The 12,777-nt window shown below is 49.8% G+C and overlaps 1 protein-coding gene across 9 annotated transcripts in view; it reads left to right on the top strand.

The window, feature by feature from the left end:
- Nucleotides 1-12,777, top strand: part of CNTFR (ciliary neurotrophic factor receptor) — a 200,055-nt gene that overhangs the window by 49,431 nt on the left and 137,847 nt on the right. For 5 of the 9 annotated variants that reach the window (XM_086866642.1, XM_086866644.1, XM_086866647.1 and 2 more), the window contains one exon: nt 3,406-3,510. The exons of 1 other annotated variant lie outside the window; for it this stretch is intronic. In XM_086866642.1, coding sequence (XP_086722768.1) covers nt 3,406-3,510 — 105 coding nt within the window. Of the gene's footprint in view, nt 1-3,405; nt 3,518-12,777 lie in introns of all 9 variants that reach the window. 3 more of the 9 variants (XM_086866645.1, XM_086866646.1, XM_086866649.1) reach the window with 1 other exon arrangement.

The following is a 12,777-nucleotide window of genomic DNA, read 5'->3' as shown; positions in this document are numbered from 1 at the left end:
TTATTTATAGGCACAGAGGAAGACACGGACAAAAAGCCTGTGTGCTCTTGACAGCTACAAAGCATCTGGCTGTTTTTCCCCGCTTGCCTCGGCGAGGCAATCGATCTGGACACAGGCAAGCACCCTCCTGGGTGCATGGGGCTCTGCCCCTGCCCAGAGCACTCCGTGAGGATGGATGGGAGGGGGCTCCACATTCTGGGTCCTGGCTCTCAGCTGTTGCTAAGCCAAGCTTGTCTGGGAACACCTGTCCTAAAATCCTGGACCCCTGAAAATTCAGATGCATGAACATGCCTGCCTTAAGAATCCATCACAGGCTTCTTGTCTCCATCTTGATTGGTTCCAGTGAGGTCAACTTTTTTTAATAACTCCTGGACTTCGGCAGGGAAAACTATTTCCTTCAGGAAATAATATAATTAAGGCTGCCTGACACTTCTGATTATAAGCCCCTGTCTTCAGTTGCTTGAAACTATGCCAACCTTTAACCATTTGGACTGAAACTTCACATGTCTCTGCCTCCGGCTGAATTTTTTTGGAAAATTTTAGCAAAGAGAGTTTTAGGCTGCTCTTAGAACAGAGTTGGGGGGGGGGGGGTGGGCAGGGAAGGCAGTAGTTTATCCACAGTTAAAAATAAAATTAAAAAAAAAAAAAAAAAGGCAGAAAAAATTCTTGCAGTTGTGCCGAAGAAATTCCAGAATCTTTGTGCTGTGAGACTGGGCCTGATAGTTTTGGGGAAGGTTTTGAGCCAGGCATCCGGGTTCAGCTGACGCCACAAAAATCCACCTTCCCCGCGCCACGTGGCGAGGCCCCGGATGGCGTGGCCGTGCGAGCGTGGTACCCACAGCAGGAGCAGGGAGCTTCCCACAGCAGGAACTGCTCTGCCTCGAGCACACAGCCCTGCAAAACCTGTGCCCCCTGGCTCATGCATGGGATGCCTCGCTGCTGGGAAGTGCTGGGCCCCTTCTGTTGGTGCAAGTGAAATTCACGGATCCCTAATCAGCGTAGCCCGAGCTTGTGTTGGAGAGAAAGATTTTTGGCAAATGCTGCGTGTTTGGATTTTTTTCTGGGTTTTTTTTTTATTTTTTTGTATTAAGCAAGTGGTTTGGTTATCCATTAGCCCTTGCTGTGCCGTGCAGATGCATCATGTGGGATATGCAGCATGCCATGAGTGCTGGGCTTCCTCCAGTGTTTTGCAAGGACCTGTTGAGAAAGTTAGTGCTTTTGCAGGCAGGTTTCTCTTAAGTCTGCTTGTTGCCACAGAAATGGCCAAACAGGAGTATTTCTGTGGGGCAGCCTAGAGGGGGCTGTCTGTGGGCCCTATAAAACAGGTGTCACATTGATGAGGTGCCTTGACCATGGCAAGACCTCAAGTCCTGGTGATGCAGGGCGAGCTCAGGAGTGATGCAAGCCCTCCTGCAGGGACCTGACCCAGGACTTGTCCCTGCTCTGTGGCTGAGAACATTTGCTCCTGATGTGAGCCCACCTGAGCTGTGATCAAGGCTGTCCCTTGATCATAGAGAAGCACAGCTCACAGATCTTCCCTCTGACTCATGAGCAGTAACTCATGGCCCAAATCAGGTCCATCAGCTGGTGACCTGTTTTGGACATGCTGAATTCCTCAAAAACCCAGTTTGACCTCAATTTGAAGCCCCTAAAAAGCAAGTTGTGCTTTGGCTTCCATGTTTGTGGAAAGCTGGGCTGCTGGAAGTGTGACAGGGCTGGCTCATTTGGTTCAGCACAGGGCACAGAGGTGGCAGGGAATGTCAGGCCTTTCCACAGGTTTCAGAGATATCTCTCAGAAAAGGCACTGGGATTTTGCACTTTGTACCTGTAATATTGCACTCCCTCCCTGAGGGTACTCAGTGCTGAGCCCAGTTTCTCTTCTCAGGTCCCTGCCAAGCTGGAATTAGAGCCCAGGAGGGTCTCTGGCAGGTAATGATAAATGAGCCTCATCTCTTGCTGTAGCCTGGTCTCCATTCCTGTTCCGCTTCATCTGTGGGGAAAAACGCAACACCCACAACCAAAAACATCTCCAAAAAACAACCAAAGAGTTACACTGGCACTGCAGAGTGAGAGGAGGCTTGGTGGGGAGCAGCCTTCATCCCTCCTTGCCAGTCACTCCTCAGCTCTGGGGTTCCTGGCAGAGCAGCTTTTGAGTGATGGGACTTTGTGGATGCTGGGATTGGAGCTGCTGGAGTTAAATTTCTTGGTGGCTGACACCTGACAAGAGTGATAAATTGCGGCACACCGTGGCTGCTGGCATGACAAACAGTCGGCTTCCCTCCTTGTAAACCCTGGGAAAATTTTGTAATTATTTCCAAGCACTTTGCAAATGAGGGTTTCACCATCGTGTGCCCAGTGTAGTTTCAGGGGGTGGTAATTTATTTATTTAGGTTTTGTAGGCAGGCAGGAGGTAGATGAGGGGTTGTAGTTTGGGTTTCTGCAGCATCTTCCCATTGGCTTGTCCAGGCTCTGCATGAGGTCCTGTGAGAAACTCTGGCAAAGCTCATCAGCTGAGGGTTGGGTACTAATTAAAGCCTGTGGTGTACCAAGCTTGGTGTCATGGTCACCCTTGGGAAAGAATCTCTGCAGGAGTGAGTCCCAGACTTTCCTCTTGCCAGTGGGTTTTGGCTCCTATTTTTCATTTTTAATAATGTAGAGCCAGAAGACCTTTTTTTTTTTTTTTCCTCTTCGAAGCATTTAAAAAGAAGTGGGGGGAGCAACACAACCTCAGCCACAAGAGCTGGATAATGAGCACAGATCTGGACTGATAATTTGTTTGTCTAACACAAAAAGCGTATTTCCTGCTGTAAGGGAGGGCACCACTGGTAACACTAATGCCTCTGACTCTGTCTCACCAGGCAGCGTCTCAGCCATGGCACAGAAAGTCCTCCTCCCATCTCCAGTCCTTGGTGTCTGTGCTGCAAAGCCATACAGGCATGCTTTCCTGTTCACACTCCTGGGTTCAGTCGGACTGGCCTCTCCCTGTACCCTTTAGCACGTGTGTGAGGCTTTTCAGGATTAGGGCTCAGGCAGCACAAGACCTCGTGGGTGAATGCCTTGGTGCTGGGCTGACAGTGTGGTGCTGCTGCGCTCTTCTGTCTGGGGAGCACTGCTGTCTGTCTTTAAAGGAGATCAGAGATGCCCCAAGCTGCAGGGGTCTTTTTTCCCCTCTCCCATTTCATGTCTCCGAATCGAAATAATTAAGCAAATAAGTGCTTTGGGGCTGGACTGTGACGCTCTTGTGGGAGGGCTCTTATTCTAACTAGGTTCACGTTTGCACCAGTTACCCCCAGCAGTCAGGGCTGGGAAACAGATGCCCCCCTGCCCTGGTTGTTTGCTGAACCTGAAGCAATGTCAGAGCTTCAGCTGGTAACCTGACAGGTTGTCTCTTCTGTTTTGTTGAAGAAAATCCCAGATCTGACCAGCGAGGGTTGGACAAGCAGCCAGAAGAATCCCCCAGACGTTTATGAGAAATTGGGGACACCCCAAGGACTCTGGACTGGTGGAGAGGTAAGAGGTGGGTTGAAAACCTTGCTCACCCAGCTTGTCCTGAGCTGGTGTGCTTTGTGGGAGTGCAGGACACGTGTGCTCTGGAGAGGATGGTGGTGTTTATGGAAGTGTGACAAAAGGCTGCTCCTGGCTCTGGCATGTGAGCAGCCTATTAACTGCTGTGCAAAGAGGGCAGATGCTGAGAGTGGTTATAAAGGATGTGAAGGGGCAAGTATGGATGAACAGCCTGAAAAATGCCCATGTTATGGTCTGCCCATGGACAACTCCTCCATAAAGAGCTCTCCCACTTGAGAGCCCTTTGGGGAGCTTGGAGGTACACAGTCCAAGTGCGTCCCACCTTGTGGCTGAACCACCCTGGAGCGGTAAGTGTCACCCAGCCCAGCTTCGTGGAGGAAGGTGAGGTACCACCTCTTGTTAGACAAGCTCAACTTGGAGCTCTAGGGTCTTCTGGGTGTTTTTTTTTTGCTTTCCTGCCCTGGCAGGCCACAGAGGAGAGGCACATCAGCTTTGCTTGAAAAGGAATGCATCCCCTTAGGATGCCATGGACAAGAGGTTGCCCCACCTCTGAGGCCTGTTGCATGTGTGCCCAGTATGGGGCTGTGGTAACACAGTGCTGTTTGAGGAGGGGATTGGGATCTTTGAGCCAAGGAGGAGCAGGGAAGGAGCTGGAGATGGAGCTGCCTCACTTGGGGATGCAGACCCTGCAGAGCTGTGCTGGGGAAGCCTGGTACTTGCTGGTGCTGTGCCTGAGAGAGGAAAATGATGAATTAAAATTTAACAAGTCTCTAAATGCCAGACAAGGACGTCTTAAGTGGGAGTTGTCACTGTTTGACTAGTGCAGCCTCTCACTTAGCTAAAACTGCATGGCTTTAATTGCGTTGATCCTAGAAAGCAATAGCTTACACTGAAGAGGAGAAACTGTTGACCAAAATAACACGAATGATGAATTTTCCCTGTGCAGCTTCCCTGCCCTCTACCCCTGTGTCATGCTTCCCAGAGTTGTTTTGCAGCCCTTTTAACCCCAGATGAGCAGAGTCCTTTATCCTTTGAGCCACGAGCAAGGACAGAAGTGCTCCCTGTGTGCGCGTTTGATTGTTTGCCCAGGAGTTAAAAGGTCGAAGTTAAGGAACCCAGGGGTGGGCAACACCTGATGGAGCCACAACGGGGAGTGGGCTGGGGGCTGGGCATGCAGAGATGCTCTACAGCAGCAAAACCCTGCCCTTGGCGTTGCTCCTTGGTGGCATCCATGGAGTGGTGTGGAACAAGGACTCCTTCCCTCCCCATCCTCGAGGTAGATCAGCCCACCCACGGGACTCCTTGCAGCTCTGCAAATAGAGCAGCTCGAGCAGGGTACGTTGCTAATAATGCCAATTACTGTTACATGCTGGCTACAAGGTACACTGGCAGTAATGGGATCCTGGGGGGATGAAATGAAAGCGATATAATATGGTGAGATAAATTAGCGTTGTAAAATTAGCCGTGGGTCTAGTCAGGGATCTGACAAATGTGTCACAGCTTTGGTACAAGCTCAGAGCACTGCTGAATTGGATTTAGTGGCCCAGAGCAGAGCAGATGGGAGCAAGGGAAAAAAAGAGTTTGAGGGGTCTCCATACACACGTGCTACCAGTTAATGCTGCTTGTTTCTTCCTCGGATTTGTGGAATGATACGTCCCCTGACGCCTGCTTGTGTGTGGCAGCAGAGGAGTAAGAGCTCAGTCTGGATGATGTGCTGCTAGAGGAGCTTGAGCCTGGTAGAGAGATGGGAAGGGGGTTGGAGAAGCATCAGCAGGCTGGTATTCCTGCCAGCATTGGTGCGTCAGCTGCCGGTCCCTGCCCTCCATCACTGGCTTCCTCTCCCAGGTTTGCTCCCAAAGGATTTGGAGGGATATGTGGCAGGCATTTACACAAGTTTTAGCTGTGTAGGAAGGGTAGAAAGCTGAAAGCTGGTTTCTGCTTCCTGTGTTGCAGGCTGACCTGTTTCCCCATGCCTGGATGGGCTCTGGGGCAGAAGGATGTCTGGAGCTGGGTGTCCCACAGCCCAGGGACTTCTTCCTGTCGATCAAGGGTGTACAGCCAGCTCTTTCCCATCTAGATCCACACTTTATTCTTCACACTCTGAGGCAGAGGGTGGAAGCCAAGAAATGGGGGTTTGTGCCTCACAGAGGCTGGGAAATAGATGTGGTCAGTTCCAGTGGGATCCAATTCCTGGTGGTTCATTAGGACAGGCTCCACCACAGGGATGTGAACGCTCCTGCCCATGAGAGGACGAGAGCCTCTGATGGATTTGTAAATGCAGGGTAATTGCATGTTTAATGACTGACATATTACATGGGAATGTTTAGGTCTGGTTTGACAAGGCATGTTACGTGACTCATGTAATAAAAAAGTGAGAAAAATTCTGAATATGCTTTGTTATGCCCTGCAGTGAAGCTGAGGGGTGGCAAAGTGATCCATGCAAGGCCTCTCCCAAGTCATGCCTTGATGGTGCAAGAGGAATGGCGGGCACATGGCAGAAGTGCCTGGGAGGGAACCAACTTGTCGTGTCCCTGGGGATGAGTCTGTAGAGGCCACTGCAGTTCTACAGCAGCACCAGCTTGAGAAACAAATCCCAGGGGATTGTCTCAGCACTGCCCAGAGAATCCCCAGAGAGCTGAGCCAATTTGTGTGCTGAGCCTGTGCGGACAGAGGCTTAAGGAGACAATTTGCACTTTGTGGAAGGTCATTCTGGCCACTGCCACTGGTCCCTGTGTCCTCCTGCTCCCCTCCTGCTGCAAACATGGCACAAGGTGCAGTGGTGACACACTTCAGCTATATCAGACCCCAGCCAGCCCCAGGGCTGAGTTGTCCTGGCAAAACCAATGGGGTGATGAACTGTAGCAGTGTAGGGAGCCCCTTCCCTCAACTTTCTGGAGAAGTAGTGATTTGGGACTGCAGCAGGACATTGAGCAAGCGCTTGGAGTGCCAGTAGCAGCATAAATAGAAATACAACTTCTAGGCTTCTTGTGCAGCTATGATATATCTTGTTTATATTGACTTGCTTAAACCTCTAAAATACATTGTAGATTGATCTACAAATCTGCAAAAAAGCACCTTTTTTGTTGGGTTGTTTTTTTTTTTTAAGCCTAAAGCAATTTTCTGCCTACTCCTTGTGGTTGGGTCTGAACAGACACATATTCTCTTGTCCTATTTGAGGCTGGCATGCTGCCACAGTGGTAGGAAGTTTAGCAATACTTGAGTTGGATCGATTCAAGCCCATTATCTGTGCTGCCTGGGACTTGGTGGTGAAGGGGAAGAAAATACTCTCCCCAAACACATCAAAGCCTTGTGATAAGGACACACAGTTAAGCTCTATTTATAGATGGACAGATGTCTTGCCAAAGCTCTGCTGCTGTCACTTGATTATGCAGTTTTTGAGTGCTTAGCGGTGTTTGGATCTGAAGGTGGCTGAGGTGTGTCCTCTCCAGGCACAGCCCCAAGCAGTGCAGCTTCTAGGTGGTCTTCATCCTCCTTCCAAGAAGGGACCTTATGTTTAGATAGTAAGAATGAAGTGGCTGAGAGGGCTTTTCTTGGAGTTGGTGACTAAGATAAGGTCAACAATCTCTCATCCTGTTCTTGCATCTGCACAGATGTAGAGAGCCCTTGGAGCTCCAGAGCAGAGCTGCCATGGATGTTAATCAGAACAGTGTGGCTGTTAAGCTCATGGCTTAAGCATGGGCATCCTCCATCTCCTGGGATACCTGGGTCTCAGCTGTGCCACCCTCCCAACAAAGAGATCTTTCCTACTGTTCACCTTAAACCTCCCAAGCACCAAGGTGTAGCCGCTGACATGTTGTGTCATCTCATGAATTTGCCTTCTTTATCAAAAACTATCAAGGATATTTCAGTCAGAACCAGCTGTGCATTTGGAGTGGTTTCCCAGGCCAAGTTGTCTCAGGTCTTGCTGTGTATGTGCGCATACATGTTACATGAGTGTTTGATTTTTGAGGGGATGGTGGAAAGGCTGATGTAACATGGGTTAGCTAATCCAGATTCTGCTCCTGGTGTGAAGGAGTGCTGGTTCTCATTTAACAGAGTTGCCCTTCATTTCCTTCCATACATTGCTCTGTCACAACAATAGTCATGAATTTGGGAATGGGAGAAGGGCAAAGGCTTCATTATGTTTAGCCTTGAATGTTGTTGTTAAAGATCCTGTGCTGGTTTTCTCTTAGTTCTGACCCTAGATAAAGGAGGGAAAAGCTTCTCCTAGCATCCAGTGGGAACCTTTTGTTTCAGTGACTGTCACCTACCTCCTTGCTATGTGTTGCTGTGAAGAGCCTGGCTTGGTGTCCTCAACAGCTTCCCTGGATATTTCAGTGGCCCTGGATGAATTTCCTTTAGTTAATTAACACTGGGACTCCTCTCAGGGCTCCCAAAACTACAGGCAATGTCTTGATGTGGTTCAAGTGCTGTGTGATGTGCTGGCTGTGCCTCTGCTCCCACAGCCCAACCTGCTGTTGATCCCTTTGCTGCCTGGGCAGGCAGCTGGCAGAACCATGCTGGCACAGAGTGGGTGTTCCTACACCCCAGCCCAGCACCAAACCACAGCAATGAGCTGGAGAATTTCACAGTAAATGCTCTTTTTCAGGCCTCAGTGAACTGTGGCTCTAGGAAGGAAGTTGTCATATATGGGCAGGTCTGGGGACCAAGACCTGACTTCTTTCATTTAACACACCATCTTGGTCAGGTGCAGGATAGGTGCATGACGGATCCTGGCTGTGTGCCATTCCCAAGGCTGGGAGAAAGGATATTTCTCTTCCCCAGGGTGTCCATGATGTGTTTGCCTGCACGGCTCCTGCAGAGCCCTCTGAGCACTGTTTGGTTTCAGTCTGTCTCCAGGGTGCCGCTCAGCTCCGCTCGTATATTCCTCTGATGAGTGGGCAAGACAGGAAGCAAATATCTTTGTTACAAAACCACATATGGGCTTTCAGTGGGTGATGACACTTCCCCAAGCTATCTGTCTACTGAATGCACTTTCCCTCCTGCTTGTTTATATTCACGGGAGTGTAGCTTAGCTGCTCAGGTGAGCTATAGATGTCAAGAAAGATGTCAGTTTCGGGAGAAGGCTTTAATGCAAGTCTTCCTGCTGTTCCGTGTGATGGATGGTGGACGATGCCCCACTGTGCCAAGAACCAGGGGAGAGGGAGTGGGACACTCTGCTGGGTCTGGAACAGCAGCTGTGGTTGGGAGAGCGGCTGCAGCAGTGCTGGAGGTGACATTTTACAGCTGGTCCAGGATGCTGATCTACAGTCCGACCAAGCTGATAATTCAGTAGATGATGGGTCAGATGGAGGCAAGCTGTGTGTTCCAATTCAAAGAAATAACCATCAGCAAGAGGGGCTGAGCTCCTCTAAAGCCATTTCAGAGGCAGTCATAGATGCTGTGGGCCTCGTGGCTCCTGGAGAGCCTGGTGGTGGATGCCTGGTCCTCTGCACAGTAAAGCTGGAAACTGTGGGGTCACAAACGTGAGATGGATTTCCCTGGGGCTGGAGCTACCCCACTGAATCCTGGCTCTGACACATGGGGAGCTGCTGTCAGCCTGCTGGAGGGCATACATGTGTAAAGTGGGCACCTGCTGCCCCAGATGGAAGGGAAAATTGCAGACCTACCTCCTTGTAGTCCCCCTTCAAGTCCAGGGAGAGTGGCTGGAGGTGGGGATCTACTGGAGGAGCTTTTCTGTTGCGGAGGAGATGGGCAGGATCCCATCTCTAGGTGGGAAGAGGAGCAAGCTGCCCACACCTGGATCCCTTCCATGGCCATGGCACTCCCAGGGTTGTGTGCTCAGCACCAGTGAGGTTGTTCAAAGTGGAGGTAGACAGCAGCACTGATTGCACTCTTTAGCAATGTTTAATGTATTATTTCCCCCTTTTTAAGCTCTGGATAGCTCCAGGAAGCCTGGACTAAGGCCCATGTCTCCAGGGCAATTTACAGCACTCACCAGTCCCTCAGCACTCATTATAGCCCCCAGTGAGGACACCTCAGCGCTGCCCTTCCGTAGGATCACATATTACTGGCTCTTTTTTCTTCCTCTTGCCCCAAATCGTTGCACTTTACATCTAAAAGGAGGGGCATGCAGGTGGGGAGCAGCACAATTTATGGATCAAAGATTTATATGCTGCTGTGATGCTGTATTTTTTCCCCACAGTGACACTTTATTGCCACAAATTACCAAACAGGCAAGGTTATGCGAGTGACAGCAGGCAGAGCTGTAAAGGACAGGAACAAATGGCAGCAGGAGAAGTACCCAGAGGAGAGAGGGAGGTCTGGCAGAAATAATAGAGGGCGGGACAAGCATCAGAAATCAGTTTGCCTTACAGTGGGATATATGGGTGAAACCTGGGAATCAGTATGCCATCTCTGGTACATGGGCATGACATGGGGATGGGCGAGCAGCTGGTGGTCTGTGTTGGGATTCTGTGAATCCTTTGTGTTTAACTTTCTACCCACCCCCCCCAAATAAAATTGCCAGGTCCTTCCCTTCTGCAGGCTGCTTCTTTTTTCTTTTTTCATTTTTTGCTTGGGTTGTTTTCTTTGTCTGTTTTTGTTTTGTGTATTTTTTGTTTGTTTGTTTGTTTTTTTCTGTAGAACAGGCATGGTTTTAGTTGTTGAAGGTTTTTTCCCTGTCTTCAGGGTGGTGTCAGTGGGGAGAAGCAGGGATTCCTAGGAGGTGGTGGCGTTCAGTGTGTTATTTAGAGGTGTTTTGCCATGCAAATGGTTGCTGTATTTTCTTAATTTATGGTTGTGCAATGTGCAAATATCCCAGTCTTGCCCTTTTTTGGGGGGCAGGATGGTCACTTATCTCGGTCTGTGTTAATACACTCAATATTGGTGGTGTGTGGGGGACAAGCACCAGCCCTTGGGCAGAGGAGTGTCCGAGACATTCTTTGGCTTTGCTTGAGCGACTCTGTCTGCGTCCACTCACCCAAGTTAGATCAGCTTAACTTCAAACAAATGTAAAAACGGAGAGGCTGGAGTTTGGCAGAGGTATTAAGGGTGCCTTTGAGCTGGGGATGCTACTCAAAGCTGCCGGGGAGCTGTCACTCTATTATTCTTGCAACAAAACACTACCGGAGGAGCTGAGAGCCTCAAAGGCTCTGGAGTCACAGCCAAAATTGCATTTAACTTGCAGAAATGTGCTACAGCCATGGGGCTCACCTCTCAGCCCCAGGGAGAGTCAGCACTGACTTGTGCCCCCCTTGCTGGCAGCACTGAGGGGATTCAGGGGCACCTTTGCACCACAATGGACCATTGCATAGGGCAATTTGACTTGCCTGTTCTCCTGCTTGTAAAAGATAATTTCCCTTGAATCCCAGTGCCATAAGCCAGGTATTTAATCTTGCTTGAAGGGAGCATGTCTGAAGCATGCGGGGCATCAGAAACAACAGTAAGCAATCGATAGGCTAAATCTTGAGGTCTCTTACCCAGACTTTGCTGGAGTAAAGGTTGACAAAGTGCTGAGTAGTTACTCCAGACTTCAGCCCTGAGCTGAGGGCAGAAGTGATTGACTGATTTATTGATGATGCATTTCACTATGAATCTAGCCTGTCTGTTAGTCACAAATGCTCATTTAAGCATAAATCGTGGCCTGCCATGAGCAGATAGCTTTTCCTGCAGCAGAGCTGGGCAGAAAGATTTTAGATGAATGGCTTATTTGGTGAAAAATAGTTTTGGATCAACGCAAATAGCTTGTGTTTCTGTGTTGTGCTTGGCAAATAGCCTCACAGAAGAAAGTGAAAGCCCATTTGAGAAAATGATGAAGAGCTGGATTCTGACATGATGTTTAGATCTCCTTTCCAACTGGTTTTAGTATTTCTTCCCAAATCAAAAAGCCAGACGAGTTTCAGAAGATTCCTCTGAAAATTCCTCTGAAACACTTTCTCCTTGCCCTCTGAAACCCTTTTTCCTTATCCTCTGTTCCTGGCTTTTGCAGCAAAACCAGCGACACACAGCACTTCTAAAACCTGACTCTGACTCTCTGTGAACCCACACCTCATTTATTTTTAGTTGGCCCAGCAGCACGAGGGCTCAGGCTCTGGCAGGCATTCATTCAGTGCTGCTGAGCTGTGCTCTGGAATGTGTAAGGCTGCTGGATTTGCTGCCCTGATGGGGGACAGGGCTTGTCCTGCCTTGATGGAGCCTTGGAAGGTTTGGGAGCAGGGTACAACAGCCAAGAACACCTCATCCCCAATGCAAGGCTAGGCACAGCACTAGATTTTCCTGCTGCAAAAGACCGTGCAAACCCTTTGGAGGTGTCCAAGGTGTCACCTTCACCCCAAACTCTCAGCAGCTGGGATGTGGCTTGCTTGCTCCCCTGTTCTCAAATAGCCACCCTTATATCTGTTCCTTAAGCTGAGTAGATTCTTACTATTCAGGAATAAAACCATGCTACTCTAATCACCTCCATAGCTGGTTTTCTTCCTTATAATCTTGCTTTTCCTTTGCTTTGAGCCTGGCTGCTGCTGGCTACCAGAGCCTGTGCTTACTGTGGCAGCACGTGGGTGCATCCGCGGTGGATGCTGTAGGAAACCTCTCAGACAGATTTGTGCATGTGTATATGCCTCTCTCAGTATTTCCTGTTAATTAATGGACACTGGAGTCTGTCGTCTGTAGCAGCACTCACTGGTGGGTGATAAATTGTTTGTATGACAAGATGGCAGTGAAAGCCGGGCGAGCTGCGGCTGTCGGCGCTGGGCTTGGGAGCCAGGGGTGAACGTCAGTCAATATCTGGATGGGAAGAGGGATGGTGAAAAGCCCAGCAGCTGATTGCAAGATGCCCGAGGAATCCTGCCTGCTCGTGCTGGAGGAATCCTTGCTGTGGGCTCCAGCAAAAAGGCAGCAGTGCTGCCCCAGACCCCACGATTAATGGGCACACCCCAGCCCCATTGATGCTTTTTGGTGTGAAGGCAGGAGGAGGAAGGATCTTGTGCCATCCCTGCTCCACAGGGATGGATGCTGGCTAGAATTTGTAAGGATATGCTTGAAGCAACCTCTCCTGACCCACACTGAGTTTTGCTGCCTCTCATACCACGGAAGAGGCACTGTGCCAGGGCCTGGGATCTTTCTCCTGCAGTGCTACGGCTTCCAGCAAACCCTGCTTGGTAGCTGGAGCACCCTGCAATGCTGCCAGCACCAGAAATCCCTGACATGCTTTACCTGCTGATGCCAGCATGATAACTGTGGCACAAGGCTTAGCTAGGCATCTCTGTGTGGGACTGGTGCTTTTGGTGACCT

The sequence above is a fragment of the Cyanistes caeruleus genome, chromosome Z, assembly GCF_971803275.1.
Source record: "Cyanistes caeruleus chromosome Z, bCyaCae1.hap1.1, whole genome shotgun sequence".
NCBI lineage: Eukaryota > Metazoa > Chordata > Aves > Passeriformes > Paridae > Cyanistes > Cyanistes caeruleus.
Note: the sequence above shows the minus strand (reverse complement) of the source record. Positions and strands in the feature narration are given on the sequence as shown.